General features: G+C 63.5%; 1 protein-coding gene across 2 annotated transcripts in view; it reads right to left on the bottom strand.

Moving 5' to 3' along the window:
* CYTH1 (cytohesin 1) overlaps positions 1 to 18966 on the bottom strand; it is a 59995-nt gene that overhangs the window by 8427 nt on the left and 32602 nt on the right. Inside the window, exons 2-9 of one of the 2 annotated variants that reach the window (XM_016143238.2) lie at positions 7011 to 7093; positions 5731 to 5795; positions 3944 to 4010; positions 3601 to 3719; positions 3169 to 3249; positions 2180 to 2292; positions 1434 to 1582; positions 949 to 1061 (exon numbers count right to left, since the gene is read on the bottom strand). In XM_016143238.2, coding sequence (XP_015998724.1) covers positions 949 to 1061; positions 1434 to 1582; positions 2180 to 2292; positions 3169 to 3249; positions 3601 to 3719; positions 3944 to 4010; positions 5731 to 5795; positions 7011 to 7093 — 790 coding nt within the window. The remainder of the gene's footprint in view (positions 1 to 948; positions 1062 to 1433; positions 1583 to 2179; positions 2293 to 3168; positions 3250 to 3600; positions 3720 to 3943; positions 4011 to 5730; positions 5796 to 7010; positions 7094 to 18966) is intronic. The other variant, XM_016143236.2, reaches the window with a different exon arrangement.

Raw genomic sequence — 18966 nt, forward strand, 5'->3', positions numbered from 1 at the left:
AAGTCGTTAGATATAAACACAAGGACTGAGGAAACATAAATCCTACTGCTATCGAGACTAGTCGGAAATAAAAACTTCCTTTTCCACACTTGTTACGTGTGGCAATGACAGCTAAGGGCGTGGCGACTTCTCATCTCGCCGGAACCCGTGGCTGAAACGCGGGGTGTCACTCTAACATGCACCCCCCGATAATGGGGGAACCCGCGCTTCCCACAGGCCAGGGCAGAAGAGGACAGCGCAGAGTCCTCTTCCGGGGGCCAGGCCCTGGGCAGCGTCCCGTGCGGGCGTCCGGGCCCTCCCTGGGCTCGGCAACGATTACAGAATGACCCCGTGTGCACGAGAGCTGGCGTCGCGTAGACCCTACGGCTGGCCCTTCCGTTTCGGTGGCCCTGGCGCCTCGCCTCTGGGGCAGGGCACGACACAGTCTCAGCCGTACAAGCTCACGGGGGGCAGAGGGAAGAGGAGTAATTTTTAGATTTTTCTGAATGAGCAAAATGATTGATGTGGCTGATTCGGATTGGAAAGGAGGCGGGGGCCCCAGGGCCCGAGAATGAGGAGGTCGCGCTGCAGCCAAGGCCGCCAGGGTTGCCATGCACGCTGCCCGTGGAGCCGGATGCAGAAGGTGATGATGCGCTGGGGGGCAGGAGCCGGGCAGTGTGTGTGGCGGGAGGTGGACGGGTGGGCGTGGCTGGCCACCCTCCGGGCTAGGAAGCAGGAAGGGAGGAGGAGCAGGTGCTCTGGGAAGCGGCCTGGACCCGCCCTTCCAGAGGGAGAATGGGGGGCGCAGGTTCACGGGGGCAGCGCTGATGGCTCGGGGGACTCTGTCCCCAAACGTCCCTAGCGCCCCCGGGGGCGCTGACTGTGCAGTCACTTCCTTTCTCAGGCGGACCTTGCCCCACAGCGCACGCGCAGGCCCCGTGAGCGGCCCCGGCCCAGAGGGACCACTCACCGAGTTTCAGGAGCCAGCCCTCGCGGTCCGGGTTGAAGAAGGTGTGCGTGAGGTCGTTGCCATCGTCTTCCGGGATTTTAAAGGGCTCGTTTTTTATGCTCTCGTACAGATTCTGGGGTAAAAGGCGACGCTGCACGTCTCTGGCTTAGGGAACCCTTCTCCCCCTCCCCTTCCTCTGCGCCCGTTCGACAAGCACTCCTGAGCCAACAGCATGCCACACGGCCTCCGGGTGCTGGGGCAGAGGAAGGAGTGACCGGTCCTGCCTCACGCAGCTCGCGGGGGCCAGACAAGCCAGAGGCCCAGGGGGCAGTCAGGAAGGACGGGCAGCCGCTCGGCCCCCACCCGCACCTGCTCTGCCAGGTGTGGGCGCCACCTGCCCCCGCCCCAGGCTCCCCGGCAGGCTCGCCATGGAGTTCACGTGGTCAGCTGACCGAGGCGCAGACACCCAGAGGCTCCCCCGCCCCAGGGTCGGCACGGCGCTCACCCGCAGCAGCTCCTCGGGCAGGTCGCCGCCGTCGTTGATGCCCCTGTTCATGGCCACGAACCTCTCCACCGTGGGCTTGTCTTTGACGTTGGGGTTGTGCAGGCTGGTGTTCAACATGATGATGGCAAACGAGAGGACGTAGCACGTGTCTGCGCGGAGCAGAGGCGCGATCAGAAACGCCCCAGGCGCGGACGAGCAGCGCCAGGCGGCACTCAGGACAAAAGGCAGGGATGAGCCGGCACGGCGGGACGCGGCCCTGCACAGCTTCCCGGCTGCGGGGTCGGGGGGAGGGCACGGCGCACACGGAGCACGGGACACGGGGCGCTGTCCGCTCAGGCGCGGCAGGACGCACCGCAGAGAACCGGGAGGACGTCACCACGCGCAGAAAAAGCACGCGCGCCCACCGCCCGCTGCCAGGGAGCGACTTATTCTACGTCCTGCACGGAGACGTGCCTCTCCGTGGGACCCGTTCCCGGGCACCTCACAGACACGCGCTGTCACGAAGCCGGAACGGCAACGGACAGCGTTTCTGCCATCTCAGCAGCGCTTTCCCGTGCCAATAAAAACTGTTGGAAACGGGACTTTTAATGGCTGTGTAACGCAGCGACATGGCTCGGAGTCCTGCTCCCTTACGGCCGGATCGCTCCGACTCTGCGCCACCCCAGGCGCCACTCAGACCAGCGTCCCCGGGGGGCACCTCAGCCCCTGCTCTGCGGACGGCCGAGCACCGAGGAGCGCGCGCTCACCCGTGGACTGGAACACCCCGCCGTTGCACTGGCAGTACCGCTGCGCGAAGGCCTCCATCATCCGGTCGATCTTCTGGGCCTCCCCGGGCAGCCGGAAGCTCCACAGGAACTGCCTGTGGGAGCGAGAGGGGGTGCGGCACAGGGCTGGGGGGACGGCCTACAGCGCCCGGTGACTGTTCCACGGAAAGGCGCAGGGCGGCCCGCGGGGCTGCAGGGCCTGGGCCAGCAGCTCTGTGCAGATACAAACTCTACAAACTCACCGCGGCTCTCAGCCAAAGGCAGAGTGTTGAGAAAAAATTAAAAATTCAGATGTTCCTATATAAAAGCATGCCTGCCCTCCTCAGAATAAGGAACGGAACTGAAATGTGAATCACGCTCATCTTAAACAAACTCCACTTTCCACAAAACAAAATGAGGTTCAGCAGAGGCTTCCTGTCAAGCGTCCTCGACTGGCCCCTTCAGTCAGTGAGACCCGCGCGCGGCCGGCAGGTGCCGGCTGCACGACTTTCGGCCCCCCAAATGACGGCACGGAAGATGATGCTGTCACTTACAGCGACGGCAGAGAAAACGCTGGACAATTTCTCACAAGGCACGAGGTGACAGACTCGGTAAAAAATTAAAGTCTACTGTCCTCCTGAAATGAAGTGCACAGCTACCTACTTCCTATTCTAGGGCGGGAAATTAGAGCATTTTGTAAACTAAAAACTAGAAAAAATTTCAAAATTTAAATATTCATCAATTTCCAGAATACTAAATGAAAAATCTGAGCGTTTCGCAAAGTTCGCTTTCAGGCTACGTGGTGATTTAGCCCCTTCAAGCATCCAGTCACTTCCGTCCCAGGCCTGCAGACCGCTTTCCTTAAAGGTACCTCCAAGTATCCGAAACACCCCCGCAGGCGTAACTCCCCCGAATCGCCGCAGCAGACAGGCTCACGGTGGAAGGGAGGCCTGCAGCCCCCCCACCCCGAGCTGCCCCCCGCCCTCACTCACCGCAGCGCCTGGACGAGGTTGAGGTCGGTGAACTCGTGCAGCCCCACGAACGCGTGGAGAACCTGGATGTTGAACTCGTCTCTGCCGAGAGAAACAAGCGGCAGAGGCAGGGAAGGCAGGGGTCAGGCGTCGACCCGAGGATCTGAGGTCGCCCCGACTCTCAGCCAGGCAGCCTCCCACGCTGGGTCCCCGCCTGTGGGCTCAGGGGACGTGGCCCCGCACAGTGAGGAAGAGCCCGTCTGCCTCTGTCTGCCGGGTGAGCACTGGGGAGCCCGCACGCCCCCGAGCACCCCCGGCTGCTGACCCCAGGCCGCGCCCCCGTCACCGTACAGCCACTGCTGCCTTAGGACCAAGCCCGAGGGCGCGGGGCGCTCTCAAGTGCCCCATGCGAGCCCTGACCGGCCCGCTGTGCCGCAGGTCCCCGGGCCCCACCTCTCCCCCAGGTAGTCGCCGATGGCCGTCTTGTTGAGCCCTTCGCCTTTGTACAAGAACTGGGCGATGTCTTCACAGGTGTTCTTCAGCAGGTCGTTCTCTATCAAGAACTGGATGCCCTAGGGGACAGCGTGCATGCCCGTGATGCCCCCAAACGTCTGGGGCACAGGAAGAATGGGGGGGGAGTGCCCTGGGCCCCGCGGGAGCGTCCGGCAAACTGCTGCCAGTAGACGCGCAGGGCGGGGGAGTCACAGCGCCCCGCTGGCTCCGCGGGGGGCAGGTGAGCCCAAGCCGGGACCCCGGGGCCTCCCGAGCACGGCTCCCGCGCGTCCTCCTCACTCACCTTTTTGGGGTCCATGTTAAATTTTTTCCTGCCCATGGCTACCTGTTTGTTCCTCTGCATGTTTTTCCTGAAACACAACCAGCATGGGCACCTCAGCACTCGAGCTATCGGGGGCTTCGAGGACCCCCCGGTCCCCACACGCAGCAGCGGCGCCGCGGTGACTCTGAGGGGCCGTGCAGGTCTGTGCGGGAAGGCGTGAGCGCGCTCAGCTCGCACTGCGGAAGGTCGCCGGCCCTCGGCCTGGCCCCTGCCCACTCGCTCCTTCCCTGCCGGCGGTTTTGTTTCTAACGCGACCTTTTAAACCTACCGCTGACGCATCACAAACCACTCCCATCTCAAGTGTGCTCTGAGTGGCGTCTGCAAGCCCAGCGAGCTGCACGCCCCTCACACTCCAGCTCGGCGACGTTTCCGTCACCCCGGCACCGGGCGTCCTGTGCGCTGACAGCCCATGACCTCCATCTGCTCGTCGCTCACCCACGGTGCACACCGAAGCCACTTCTGGGCCGGGGCTCCTGGGAGCAGCACGCTGCACGGACCCCTGCTCGGCCTGCGTGGGCACGCGCTCTCGCATGCGCCAGCACCTGGGGCTGGACTGCTGGCCACGGACTGCCTAACGGCGTCGGCCCTGTCCAGCTGTTCGCCCACGTGGGCCCCCCGCCCCCGGTACTCCCACCAGCCCAGCCAGCGCAGGCGGCCTGCCCCGTCTCAGGCACCCAGGGCCGTGGGCTGGCCGCGCGGGGGGTGCTCAGGGGCATCGCCTTGGGACTAATGAGGTTGAGTTTTTCACGCGTCTTTTACACATGCAGCTTCTCTTGTGTCTGTTCGAGTTTTATGCCCATTTGTGATTGGGGCTACCTTCTTAAGTTGCACGTGTTCTTTATGTACATGTATGTACGTGTGTGTGTACACACATACGTATGTATAGTCCAGGTACAAATACTTTTTCAGTACAGGTATTGTAATATTTTCTCCTTGTCAGTGGCTTGCTTGCCTGTTTACTTCTTTTAACAGCATCTTTTCTAAGACCAGAAATTTTAAATTTTGATGAACTCCAAATGATCCATTCTTTTAAGCTACAGTTTTAAAAAATGGGAATAAAGCTATAATCCAGAGCTGATAATGCAGAGGCCGGAGCAATGAGCTGGCCGCTTTCTGCCAAATGGGGGTTTGCTAATCCCCAAGGGCTCCGCCCAGAGGAGTTCGGGACGGCAAAGTCACGCGGTCCCATGAAGCCAGACAGGGAGCCGCAGGCTTAGAACAACACAGACACATTTACCACATTAAGCCGTTAAAACGGTCTGGGAACCCCATTCTAAACTGAACTCTGCGCACCCCCGGCGTGGCGTGCGGCCAGGAGAAGCCCGACCGCAGCGGCTCTGCCGCTCTGCACGTGACTTCGCATCTGCATGCTCTCCTCCCCAAGTGTCGGGAGGTGAGCCTGCACCACACCCAGACGGAACCACGGCCAGCCGTCTTAGACGTCACAAAGCAGCAATCCATAAGCTTTTCCTCACACAAAGGGAAAACAGAACTTCCAAAATGCACAGACAGTGGACCAGAGAGTTAGACCTAGTGGCTCACACAAACTGAGGGCGCTGTAAGGCCGTGGGGAACGTTCCGAGTTCTCGCCTCCGTCCGACCTTCCCACGCGGCTTGGCGACCCCCACATCCACGAGCCCCCACAGTGCAGGCTGCAAAGTGGGCGGCCCGGCTACGTGTGTGCTCGCCAGGGGAGAGGACAGAGATGGGCCCCCTCCCTGGGTGCCTGGTGAAGCTCCCAGACTCACCTTTCCTCTGTGGAGCCCAGGTTCTCGATCTCATTAGCCACTTCCGCTATCTCCTCCTTCAGCCTCTGCGGGTCGGACGGTGCGGGGTGACCAGGACAGGGGGACGCAGGTCGAAAACAAAGGAAAATAAAGCAAAATGAAACAAGACGCACCAAAAAAGTGAAATCTATCAAATTTTGGGAAATTTGTCTATTCAACTAATGTTCACTGAGCTCCCACCAGATGGACAGTAAGCGTTCTAGGGAATACCGAGGTGAAACAGGCAGGTCCTGACCTCGAGGAGTTCACGGTCTAGGAACGAAGCTTAGAGCCATTCACACTCGCACAAGTATGCCCCACCGAAACCGGCGGCCCCGCCCCGCCGGGCGGAGCCCGGGCAGCTCAGTCCCCCACCGCCACCCCTGGACCGCGGGACCGTGCAGCCCGAGCACCTGCTCCCGCCCGCCCCTCCGGTCAGCGGGCCCTGGGCACGCACCGCACGGCCATCGCAGGGAGCAGCACGGCGAGGCCGCCGCACGGAGGGCCCCGAGCGAAGGACCGCTCGGCCTGCCCGGCTTTCACCAGCGCGACAGGAGTCCAAGAATTGGGGCGAACGATCAGAACACACTGAAACCAGCACCAGGGCAGGTCGCGCCCTTCCTCCCCACGCCCCGCAGCGCTGGGGGACAGCGCTCGCCCCGCCGCCCGCCCTGACCCAAACGTCTCACCAAGAACCCCAGAAGCACGGCGCCTGCTGCCCCAGAGCTAGCGCCGCCCAGGCAGTGGCTTCTGTGACTTACGTTCTACAAAGCCTGGCAGCTATGCAAAGAACTACAACAAACACTGAGGCATTGGCCGTGGCCGAGGAGGGGTCTGCCCGTGGCCGCAGCCACGGCCGGGTAAACACGGACTCATGCGACCCTCATTCCTACCTCACAGGTGAAGACAGCAAAGTTCAAAGAACCAAAACTCTCGTATCAAAAATCGCGCTGCCCCTAGGTGGCCATGCCAAGGCCTGGCCGAGGGTCTGCCTGCCCCGCAGCCCAGGCTCTGACCCCACCCAGGCCCACACGCCACTCGGGGGTCAGGAGACGGGGTCACTGTGGCTCTGATAGCTGACCGGGTGGGCAAGCTCGCAAAGCACCTAGCTACTCTGAGGGCCGCCCTCTCACCTGTGGGCAAAGGTGAGCGTCGACACACGCTCTGCTCGGCACTGTGGCGAGGGCAGCAGTCAGACGTTGGGAGGGGCAGCCCTGCGAAGGACCCCCCTCACCCCGCCCCCGGCTCACGCGCCCGCCTACCTGGATGTCGGCCAGGAGCTCCTGCTTCCTCCGCCGGATGTTCTCCAGTTCCTGCCGCTCCTCTGCGGTCAGGTCGCTGGGGACTGTGGAGACAGAGGACACGTGAGGAGGTGGGACTCGGAGGCCACGGAGGCGCCACGGGAGGGCGGGCTGGGGCACAGGGCGCCGCCCTGCTGAGGGAGAGTCTGCTGTGAGGACGTGCGGGTCAGCGAGGCCGGCTCGGGGGGAGGGGGACCCCTGGGCATCTGCGGCCCCGTGGGGGTGGCCTCAGGCCCCTGGCTAGCCGGCCTCTCCAGGCCTCAGCTCTCGCCCTGAGCCCAACTCCGGCATGGAGCCATGTCCGTGACACCCTGAGGTGCGGAGGGGGGAGGGGAGAGACTACGTAAGTGCAGAGAGAGAAGCCTAGAAGGATGCGCCCCAAACTGAGCACGGCGCTCCGCTCTGGGCGCTGGGTTATGGGGCCCGCTCTCTCTGCTTCGCACCTGCCACGAGCTCTCACCCTGAGCTCTCACCCTGAGAACAAAGCTCCTGCACCCCAACCACAGCTCTACCTCGAAACGCTGCATTCCTCCGAGACACCATTTCTTCCCCTGTAAAAACGGGGCCCAGGGCAGACACCCTCTAAGAGGAAGACCCTGACTGAGCTGGGGGGCCACATGGCCACCGCGAAGAATGGGCACCGGCATCAGGCGAGGCTGTGTGGGCCCCACTGTCTCCAGTAAGGTGGGGATACCGTCGCCCACTTCATCAGGCTGCGGGGATGATGCAGTCCCATGGGGTCGCTGAAGCGCCCCGCCCTGGCGCTCCTGCTCCCTTCAGGGCCAAAGTGGGGGGCACCATGCAGCCTGATGGCTGGGCGTCTGACGTGGCGCTGAAGGCACGGCGCGGGGGCCGCGGGGGCCACGGGCCCGGGCTGAGCCATGCCGCGTGTGTAGAAGGCACGGGGGGCTCTGCACGAAACAGCACCACGGGTCTTTCAGAACGCTTCGCACTGGCCGCACGCTGGGCTGCCGTGCTGAGTGCAGTCTCGTCGCGGACCCCACGGGGGCTGCTGCAAAGCCACAGGGCGCACGCAGCTCCCGCGGCAGGGCTGGCCCACCACTCCGGCCAGACGCGGCCGGGACTCGCGGCTCCCACCGCGGCCTTGAACCTCAGTCTGCTCTGTCCAGAGGGCAGTCCTGGCCCCTAGTGTCTCACAGGAATCGCGTCAGACACCCCGGAGGCCACACGGCGGCCCATGACGCCTCGTTCAGTCACAGCGGAAAAGCTGGACTCGTTTGTACCCAGCTTTCCCGCACCTTTCTCTGGAGAAGCGTCTTCTAAACTCCAAGACCCACAGTAAGGAACGTCCCCCAAACACGGTGGTCTCAGACGTGACCCCATCACCCCGTGAAACCACGGTCCCCTTCCACTGTTTTACTCCGAGTTCTGTTCCCAGCGGCCGGAGCCCACCGCCTCAACGCAGCCCACAGCTGGGGGCCGCCGGCCACTGGAGCCCAGAGCCCGGACGGCCGCCCCGAAGACGCCAGCAGACCACACACGTCCAGCCCAGGCTGCGGCCTCCGCCGTGTCCTGAGTACCCAGGGCTGGGAGTTCCAAGGGCCGCCGCAGGAGGGCACACGACCACGCATCAGCCGTCAGAGCAAAACCCCTTCGAGAAGCACCGTCTGCTGCGCGCACCCCATTCCAGAGAGCGCGAGCCCAAAGGGGCGCGTTCTGATGGTCCTGCATCTCGCAAAGCGGAAAGGTCTCTGGTCCAGGAAGACTAGGCGTCCCTGTTAAGACACTGCTGATCCCGGGGGGTTCCAGAACAGGGGCCTCCAACGCCCGGCCCAGGGACCGGTGGCCTGTGAGGGGCCGGGCCGCCCAGCACCGGCACCACCGCCTCAGCCCCACCTCGGACCATCGGGCTTCGATTCCCACAGGAGCACTGGTCCCTGGCATCAAAGAGGCTGGGGACCGCTGGTCTAGACGACGAATGTTCGTTCTAACCAACATGGTTTCAAAACTTTGAGGCAATAACTCACTTTTACAGCTATTCCGCGGGGGACGGCGCTTCGGGCTTTGACGTGGCAGAGACGGTGCAGTCGTGACCCAGCAGAGGCGGGTCAGAGGCCCCGCGCATAGCCATGGAGACTCCGCGTGTCAAGGCCGCCAGGCACCCCAGGGGCCAGTCTTCGTCGCTCCGACTGGAGCAGCGGGCTGCTCTCGTGGAGCCTCAGGCCAGCCGCCTGGCCCGGTGTCCACACGCGACGCGCCTTCCGCGGGGCCAGAACTGAGCTTCCAGACCGCCACTCAGTGCGCCCCCAGCCTCCCACCTTCCGAGACGCGATTTTAGAAACGGTAAAGAGATTTTAGAAAGCTGTAAAGCTACAGCATCACGGCACAGGGAGAGGGGCTGTCGGCCGAGGTACCGACAAGCCGCCAACACCTCCTTCTGGAACGCAGCCTCCCGGGGACGGGGCCTCACGCGGCTGCCACTGCTGCTCCGCCGTGCCCCGAGCGTTACTCCCAGGCGAAACCGAAAGCGCCGGGTTAACCGTGAGCGCGCAGCCAGCACGGGAATGGGTGCCATGGAGCCTCCCTGAGCCCGCGCCTGGAGCCCGGGCACTGCCCACGGCCAGGGAGGCTCACGCCCACCAGCCCGACGTAGGGCCCGCTCGCCACCGAGCTCCCACGTGCCCTGCCCGCTGCGTCACCCCCACCCCTGCCGAGGTGGCCCACCTACGGCCCACACAAGAAGCAAGGCAGGGAGCAGAAAACCGCTCCGGGGCAGAGAAAGGGCACCAAGCGGACCGGAGACCCGGATGCGGCCAGCCGCAGGGAGAACACGCTCTTGGAAAGGAGCCGCATTCCGCCCCTCCGGCCGCCCCCCAGGTAAAAACGCCAATGAAGGGATGGAAGGGGAAGTGGAGGCATCCCACAGAGGGGCGCGAAGGCTCAAGAACAGAAGCAAAAAATCAATTCATTCAGTATAAAAAAAGGGTGGTTTTAATCTCAGAGAAATATTCATTGTAAAATTTAGCAGTTGGAGCATTAAAGACGATCCTGACTCCCCCAGGAGAAGCGGAGGGGAGGAGCCCCTGGCTGGCATGACGGGGCATCCGGCCGGGGGCGGGGGGGGGGAGGGTTCAAGGTTCTGACTAGAAACCGTGGCCCCTGGCGTTAATTCTGTCGAGTACAGGGGCAAAACAGACATGTTCCAGGCACACGAGGCTCAGAAAGCTGACGCTCCGGGTGCGCCGCAGGCAAAGACGTGTCCACAGGGTGGGGACGGACTCGGGGCCCCAAGGAGAACACGTGTGCGCCCACGGGGACAGATCAGCACGGGGGCCAACGGGTTGCCCCAGTCGTCACGAAGCACTGCGCGGTGTCCGTGGCGGGAGCCCACCACTCGGCCTTCTCTCAACGGAATGAAAAGGCACAGAAAGTCGCTCAGTGGCAGTGTGCGAGGACACCGAAGTGACCGTCGGCTGACGGACATGACAGGAGTCGAGTTCCTCGGGCATCTCATCAATGCCATGAACCAACGGGCACCTGCTGTGACTGGAAACAGGAAAAGCAAACCTGGAGGGAACCCCTGCGTGGTGGCATCGAGCCAGGGGTGGGAGGGCGGGAGGCAGGGCCCACGGACGTCGCGCTGGGGACAGCTCCCAAGGGAGGACCGGTCAGAGCAAGGTGGCTCCTGGCCACGGTGCTGTGCATGGGCCGCTGGCAGCAGCGTATCCGTGGACGTGGCATGGCAGCTAGCCCGGTTCACAGGCCGGAAGGGACACGGTTCCGACTGTGACAGGTCGAAGTGGAGGGGAGCCCACAGAGGGCAGGCTGTGGGGGGCGGTGAGGTCGACCAGAGAGCCGGGCTGCGGTGTGGCGCGGCCCAGGGGAAAGTACAAGAACCACGGGGCGAGACGAAGGCGCGGAAGTGGGCAGGGCGGGAAGGAGCGGCGAGGGCGGCGGCCGGGAGACGGTAAAACCGTCCGCGATGTAGGAACGCCAGCTGCGAACTTGGCAGCGCCCGCCAGAAGTTAGAGAGAGACCCAGGGGTGGGCCTGCGGATGGAGCGCGGCCTGCGGGCTGCTCGACATGCGCGCGGGTCCCACTGCGCTCGTGAAGCGAGAAACACGTTGCTCTGCGGTTCCCAGAGGAGGCGGGCCTCCTGTGACCTGGCGCGCAGACTGATGAGGCTCCCAGCCAACGGGCAGTGAGAACGAACAGACCCTGTTCGCGGCGGTGGCGCGGTCCCCTGACCGCGACCACAGTTTCTCCATCACACCTTCCTTCCGCACTCGGCCACAGGGCATCTTCCCTTTTGGTTCAACAAATCGTCAAAGACCTTTCTTAAAAAGTGGATCTCATAAGATCTCACCAGATCCCATTTCTCTAGTGAGATTTTGCTCTGAGACGAGAAAGCATTAGTAAGCATGTTCCCTCTGCTTAAACGTATTGATGCAGCGTTAAACCTTACGCTGCCCCTGAGGAAAACAAATTACACGGACAAAATGCTTGATTTCATTTAACAGCATGAAAATCCAGGCTCTGGCTAGAGAGCTGGGCGGGAGTGACCCTGAGGTGTTAGCCAGAGAGACGGTCCCTGGGGGCTGCAGGACAGGAGGGCGGGGCTGGGACTCAGAGCCGCCACATCCACTCTGTGCCCGAGCTTCTGGGGGAGCAGCGTGGGCCCCCGGGTGGGGCGCTGCCCACGCCACGGCTCCCCTGTGCGGCTCCCAGGGTTAAACCGGGAGAGACAGGCCAATGGGCCAGATGGCAGAGCCGCAAACAAGTCCCCCTCCCCCAGCCGCCACGTGCTGCGGCCGCCCGGTGCCAGGACGGCAGCTCGGCCCTCGGCTCCTGCAAAGAATGGCAACGGGGAGAGGGGTGGCAGCCCGCGCACAGACGGCACGGCGCAGAGCCGGAGGCCCCCGGGCCGCGGACGCGCGCTCCGCAAAGGTTACTCCACAAGGTGCCCTGCTTCCCGCACGGGCACCAGCGCGGTGCCAGGCCCTCGCCAGGCCCTCGCCGGGCTCCGCTGTAATGAAGGAGATTAAAGTGCCCACAACGACAAGGGCCCATTGTGCTCAGCTGTGAATAGGGAAGCCACACAAGGGAGGCTTCTATGCGTTTCTTTATTTAAATGCTGCTCTGCGGATTTCACCAGTGGGCAGGAGCCCAGGGCTGGAACGGGCTCCACGCAGCGCTTGCGGAGGAGGGCTGTCTTAAAGGGCCAGCGCGCTCCGCCCCGGCCGGAGGCCCGCAGGCGAGCACGGCCCGGGGACCCGCCAGGAAATCCAACCGGAAAGCATGGGCCACTGCCAACCGAAACGCACCATGCTGGCTGTCTGTCCTCGTCCTGGGGGGGCCTAATGGGACAGTCAGAGGTGCATGAGGGCCACGACACCACTGAGGCCACCCGGCCACTCCGGGACCGTCCGCCCAGCTTTAAACGCACCGCAGGTGGCTGGCTCCGTCCCGCCCACGTGATCGTCACCTTCGCCCCTCTCACAGCCCTGTCGATGAATAAGGGTCCAAATTTCGACCAGCACAGCACGGACACGTTTCAACAAGGGAGCCCAAGAGTCCAGAAACGGCCTCCCCGTCCCCCGGTGCGGCGGGGACTGACAGACACGCGAGAGCTGCCCCCCGGGCCCGCGAGGGCCTCGCCCCCAGAGCTGGCACCGGGTGCTCCTGCCGAGCAAGGCCCAACCCCCGCAGAGCCGGGCGTTTTATGGGAGTGAGGTCCCAACACCCCTCAGAAACCAAACCGTCTGCCCACCGAAAACGGGGGCCACGGGGGTACGCGCTCCGGAGAGAACGAGAGCCATGCAGAGGCCCCGCGTCCAGGGGTGCAGAGAGCGCCCAGCGCGGCGGCCACCTGGCCTCTGAGCCCACGCCCTGCGCACTCCTCAGGTCACCTCTGTCGGCCTCGCCCTGGGGAAGACGCTGGTCTCCCAGGAAATCCCAGTGACTCACAGTGTGAGAAATTCAAAAGACTAGAAAGAACTCAGGCTTCGGAGACATGCAGACGTTCAGCGAACTTCCAGAACTCAGTTCATGCCGATGACAGGAGCGCACGGGTCAGATCTCTGAGACGGGACGAGAACGTGATCGAGATCCTGAGGGTGGTCAGGGAGAAGCAGCGCAGGGTCGGCAGGACAGAAGCCGCTCCGCCTGCTGCCAGCCCCGACTTTAGAAACAGGCCTCAGGGTAGCGGCCGCGCCCGGAGCACACAGGAGGGAAGACGGCCAGGCAAAGGGGGGCGACGGAGGCCCGAACCCTGGTGACGCGCAGGCAGCCGGCGGGGTCCTGACGCACGCACGCACGCACACCTTTGCGCAAAGTCTGCTGGCCCAGGGAGGCCAACTCCCTTCTCGTCGAGTAAGTCAAAACCACAGCAATCCTTTCTCAAATGTACCCCCAGGCCATTCAGCCTTAAAGAGGACCCTGCGACACCTGCTACGACATGGACGGACTCGGAGGCCACCGTGCTCAGTGAGACGAGCCAACTGCCGGAGGACAAACGCTGCATGACCCCACCGATGAGAGGAAGGCGCGTGGACAGCTCCCCGGGGACAGGTGCCGGGGCCTGGCGGGGGGTGGGGGGAGCTGTTTAAAAGGGACGGTTTTCATTCTGCAAGGTAGAAAGTTCTGGAGATGGCTGCATGATACGGACTGTGCTTAATACTGCTGAACTCTACACTCTGAACATGTAAAACAGTAAATTTTACGTCGTGTATTTTACCATAATTAAAAAAAAATTAATAGCAATACCCTGACTTCCTGATTTCTGCTTACCTTGGTTACCTTCAAGAAGCTATGATCTGGCTTCTGTGTAGGTCACTGTAAAATAAGTATGTCACCACCAACTCATGGCCTAAGAGATTTCAGAAGAATTTACACACACACCGAGGACCCAAAAGAGTTAAACTCTCCCAGAGGGGAGAGATGCCTTCTAGTAAACGGCCAACATGCACGTTCAGGCTCTACTAGTTTAAATTCTTTCCACTCAAAACCACCCGGTCTCCCACCTAGGAGTAAGTATATTAAAAGATTTTATCACCATATTCTGCATTTTTAAGGAAAACTTTCCTGACCACTGGCCCAACAATTCAGGCCTTGTTCACTCGGCGAGACGTGCCCAGGGCTAAGAGCTGGGACACCTGTGCGGGGTGTTCACTGCCCAGTTAGCTCCGTGACCTTTGGGACCTCTCCCGCTGGGAGGGTCATCAGCCCTGGCCCTCACCGATGAGAATGCGTATCCTCGGGGCTCCAGGCGTGTCTCAGGAAGCAGGTATTTTACCCGCTACCTTACACAGAGAAGGGGATCAGGTACGTTTTTACCTAACAAAGCCTAGAACTCCCAAGACTTAGTTTGCATAAGGTCACAATTTAACCAGCTAGCCAAAGGTCACAGCTCAAGGTGGTAAAAGAAACTGAGTCATAAAATTTTATACTAAAAGTTTGGTTTAGAAAAGCAAAGTCGACATCTGCTGTCAGCAAGAGCTGCACTGGAGCGCAACCGTTCTGAGAGCCCCCGCGTCCCCGAAACCCGGCGGTGCGGCGTCTGACCCCGCGGGGATCCAAGGCCGCTTTGCTTCCCGCACCCCTACTTACAAACTGCTCCTCAAAGCTGCTCTGGAAAGGGCCACAGGACCGAAAGTGGAGCCGGACCCGGCTCGGGGAGGAGCAAGCCCGTTCCGCCCCTGGCCGCCCTGACACAGGGACGCAGCCCCCCTCAGGGAAAGCCTAGGGGCTCCCCAGCCCACCAGACAAACCGCCTCGGCTTCCCGAGGGAAGGGGCCTCAGACGCCCTGGCCGGCAGGCCGCGTGACCGCACACAGCTGCCCTCCCGCACCCCGTCACGTCCAAAAAGGAGGCGGGGGGGGGGGCTCAGTTTTCTCTCACTGGTTCCCGAAACCTGTCTGTCTGCGGGCCCTCTGCAACCCCCACCCCTGAAACCTGTCCATATGCAGGCCCGCTGTAACCCACATTCTGCTGCACGCTGGCACAGCCTCCCTTGGTCTGACAGCCGGAAGGGACCCCGAGGCTCAAATTAGATGAGCGCCCCAACTCTACTCTATGGGCATTGCACAAAGAGGGCTTCCCACGGCCAGACAAGGTTCCCAAGTCCTTCAAGAACGGAACAGACGCTCCGCGGCGGCTGCAGAGGGGGGGCCGCCCTGAACGCACCCCGCGGCTTTCTGCTGACCCCCTGCCCACCTCGCCAAAGCTGGACCACGGCCACCGGTCCTCAGCTTATCCCTGGACCTCGGGCCTAGAGGAAGCACCCGACTGCTGAGCACCTGCCCACCTGAAGGGGCCGGGGGCACGCTGGGCGCTGAGCACAGACGTGGGTGCACAGGACGTGGGCCGCACAGCCGCCCTGCAGGGCCGGGGCAGGGCAGACGGCAGGTGACGGCCCCGGCCCCACGCGCGGGGTGACGCTGGGCACCCCGGGCGCCCGCGCCATCCGCCCCACCCCTTACCCTGGGCGAGTCCCGTCCTGCGGCCCCGGGCAGCAACGTCAAAGCCTGGGCGGGCCGCAGCTGTCCCCTTCAGAGCCCATGGTGGGCCAGGGCCGGAGCCCCGCAGTCCCGGGCTCCGGGGTGCTCCCACAGCGGCAGGGGAGGGGGGGCCGGCGCGGGCTCGGCCGGGTGGAGGCCGGCGGCGCACGCAGCGAGCGGAGGCGGGTGGAGAGGGGCCGGCCCTGGCGGGGAGGGCGGCGGGGTTGAGATGGCGGTGCAGGCCCGGCTGACAGGGGGCCGCGGCTCCTCCGGCTCCTCCGGCTTCTCCGGGCTTCCTTCCCTGAATGCAGCCCGGCCGCTCGCCCCTCCCACCGCTCCCCACGCGGCCCCCTGCGGGGGAGGGGACGCACCTCGCCGGCTCCGGCTGCACCGGCTTCTCTCCCCCCCAGGGGCCAACCCTGCCGGCTGCTTCATGGGGAGGACGTCAACCCTCCCCCGCGGGGAGCAGAGGGAGGGCAGGGTCTGCAGTGCCGGCCGCCGTCACCCAGCACAAGGCCACCTCCTTCCCCTGCTCCGTGCCGGTCAGCAGGCGCTGACCCGAGCCGACCGCTTCACGCGACCCCCCTGCTGCCCGCCCTCCGCGTCAGGCGCAGGCTCCACGTGGGTGGGCGCTCCCCCCCTTCTCCCAGAAGGGCCGGCCTGCCGCTGAGCCGTGCGGGCCGCGGTCCCCACGCGCCGGGAACCTCCGTCTCCTGAGCAGAGGCTGCGCCACCGCAGGCCCGCCCGTGCAGGTCAGGGCGAGTGCCGCGGTCGACCCTGCGGACAACATGGGGAGGTGGCTGGCGACAAGAGGCCCCGCTGCTGTGGGGAGCAGGGGCTCCCCACCTCCGGAGGGTGCGAGGGTCGCCCAGGGCACGGGAAACACTCCGGGACGCCAGGCCCGGGACACGGGCTCCACAGGCACAGACAGCTGCACTGCCTCTGCCGGGCGCGGGCGGGCACGGGGCTTGCGAAACGCGTCCCACACAGCCACGAGGGAAAGAACAGGAACGGTCGCGCTCGGACAGGGTCCTCGGACCTCGGAGCCGCTGGCGTGCGGCTGCACCCTGCCCTCCGCCCCCCGGAGGCCGGTGGCACCCTGAGGTGTGATGACCAAAAACGTCTCCAGAGAGTGCCAATGTCTCCTGGAAGACAACACTGGCCTGGCTACGAACCACTGCTCTGCACTAACCACAAAGCAAGGGAGAAAGCTAAGCCCCCTCCCTGCTTCCCTGACTTCCGATCTCTCCTCAGGACCCTGCGGCTAGGGGGTACCCCCCGTACCAATGTGGGTCCCACACTCGGTCTCCTCATCATAGGACGGGGTCACCAGACCTGACCCCAACACTCGGGGTCTGCAGCTCAGCCTTATGTCTTTTAAGAAGCAGCCATAATGTGAACCATTTTGTTTTTGGACCTAAATGGCAGTTCCCATTCTAAAAGAATTATACCAAGTCTATGAGAAATAAACCCTAAAATTATGTATGAAGTCTTTCTTTGAAAGATACAAATTTTCAACAAACAAGTGACATGTAGGTAGCACTTTAAATAAATAAAATCTCATAAAAATATAAACAAAAATATTATTATTTAGTTAGTAGCGGGGCAATAAGCTAGCTTACCATTGTGGGGGGGACGAAGATGAATGTCTATCTCATTCACGACAAAATTCTAGCTGAATCCAAGAAGGTGCCGAGGCCGGTGAGGGCGCAGCCCCGGGAAGGGCGCCCCCAAACTCAACGGGCCCCGTCAGAGGCCAGAGCGGGATGGGAGTGAGCGGGACTGACGCTCCGTTCGGGGCCCCTGCATGGCGGCCCTGCCTGGACGCGGCGCCCTGGCCCGTGGGCTTCTCCGGTCACGGCCCGTGCTGCGTCTGCTCGCCGCGGGGGCCGCGGACGCACAGGCTGACCGCGTGCGAGGACTTGCAATGTCTCACCAGGGACCGTGGAGTCCGCGGGTTTGGGCACCCGGGGGTCCTGGAGCCAGGCGTCCACCCCTGGTGCATGGAGAAGACGCGAGGTTTGGGGGAGTCGAAGTCACCTGCGCTTTCCAACTGCACCGGGGTGGGCGCCCTTGCTCCAGAACCATGCGACGCCTCCGTTCAGCGAGAATGCGGAGGACTTGCCACCAGCCCGCACCCACTCCAACGGATGCCGGGGCACCCCCGCACCCCGAGTCCGCTCCAACGGATGCCCGGGCACCCCTGCACCCCGAGTCCGCTCCAACGGATGCCCAGGCGCCCCCTTGCCCCATCTGCGCAGACGGATGCCCGGGCACCCCCTCGCCCCATCTGCTCAGACGGACGCCCGGGCCCCCCGCCACAGGCTGAGTCCTCAGCTCTTCCCTTTCTCAGCCACCATCACGCCCCGTGTTCACTGAGCATCTGCACACGCCCAGCGCAGAGTGGAATGCGGGCCAGCGGGGGTGGGGGGAGGGCGTGGAGGCCGCGGCACGTGTGGCCACAGCGGCCACACACACCCCGTGCTCAGGGACACCGGGCGACACCAAGAGCTTCAGGGGTCATGCCTCTCAGCCAGGACCTGAAGGACAAACGGAGGCCCCAGAGAAGCCGAGACCAGTGTGGACACACGTGCCAAGCGAGGAGAAGAGGGCCGGGGGGTGCTGGGGTGCCTGGTCAGGCCAGCGCCCAGGGCACGTGGGGCCTGGGGTGGCACTCGGAAGGGAGCCCAGCGTGCACCTAGCTTCCCCACAGCAAGGGGCTTGGTTCCATCCCAAAGAGAAGGTTGGAAGGCAAATGAAGGCGGACCAAGTGTTAAAATGATAAGATCGAAGAGCTGGAGCCAACCCCAGGCAGCTGAGAAAGGCAAGAGGCCACTCAGTCCGCTGGCCCCCTCCCCCGGCCACCCCTGCGGACGCTGGGAGGGCGAGGGGTGAGCGCTGGGAGCCGGGCACCAGGCGAGCCCAGAGCCCGCGGTGGCGCTTGCCACTTCCGGGCTGTGGGCTGAGCTGGCAGGGGAGGACCTGAGCTCTTTACAGAAATGTGCACCCCGCCCCCCGTTAGGCTCTCTGGGTGACACATCGAGTACAAGCAGCTGTGTGCGGTGTGCAGGCTGACACGTGACTCCCCCTCCCCTGGGGTCTCGGGGACCTGCCCAGGAAAGTCCGGTGCTGCCTGCACCTCCGCACCGGCCTGAGCGCCACCGCTTTGTCCCCTTTCCACCCGCGGCGCAGTGGCCTCAGCGGGGGTTAAAGGGCACCGTGCCCTCCCTCATGGCCCCGCGGACGACTGGCAGCAGCTCCCGGGAGGGCCAGGGGAGGCCAGAACCCTGGGTTCCTGAAGGTTCCTCATGCAAAGCAGAGGTGCCCTCGACCCACCCCTCCCCCTGATGTCGAGTCCCCACCCTAAAACGGGGCCCCACCCCCCCCACTCCGGCCCCAGTGTGCATCCTGAGCAGTCTGTGCTGAATTTTAAAGCCTCCAGGAGGACATGGGAGGAC

This window comes from Rousettus aegyptiacus, unplaced genomic scaffold (assembly GCF_014176215.1).
Source record: "Rousettus aegyptiacus isolate mRouAeg1 unplaced genomic scaffold, mRouAeg1.p scaffold_m13_p_6, whole genome shotgun sequence".
Lineage (NCBI taxonomy): Eukaryota > Metazoa > Chordata > Mammalia > Chiroptera > Pteropodidae > Rousettus > Rousettus aegyptiacus.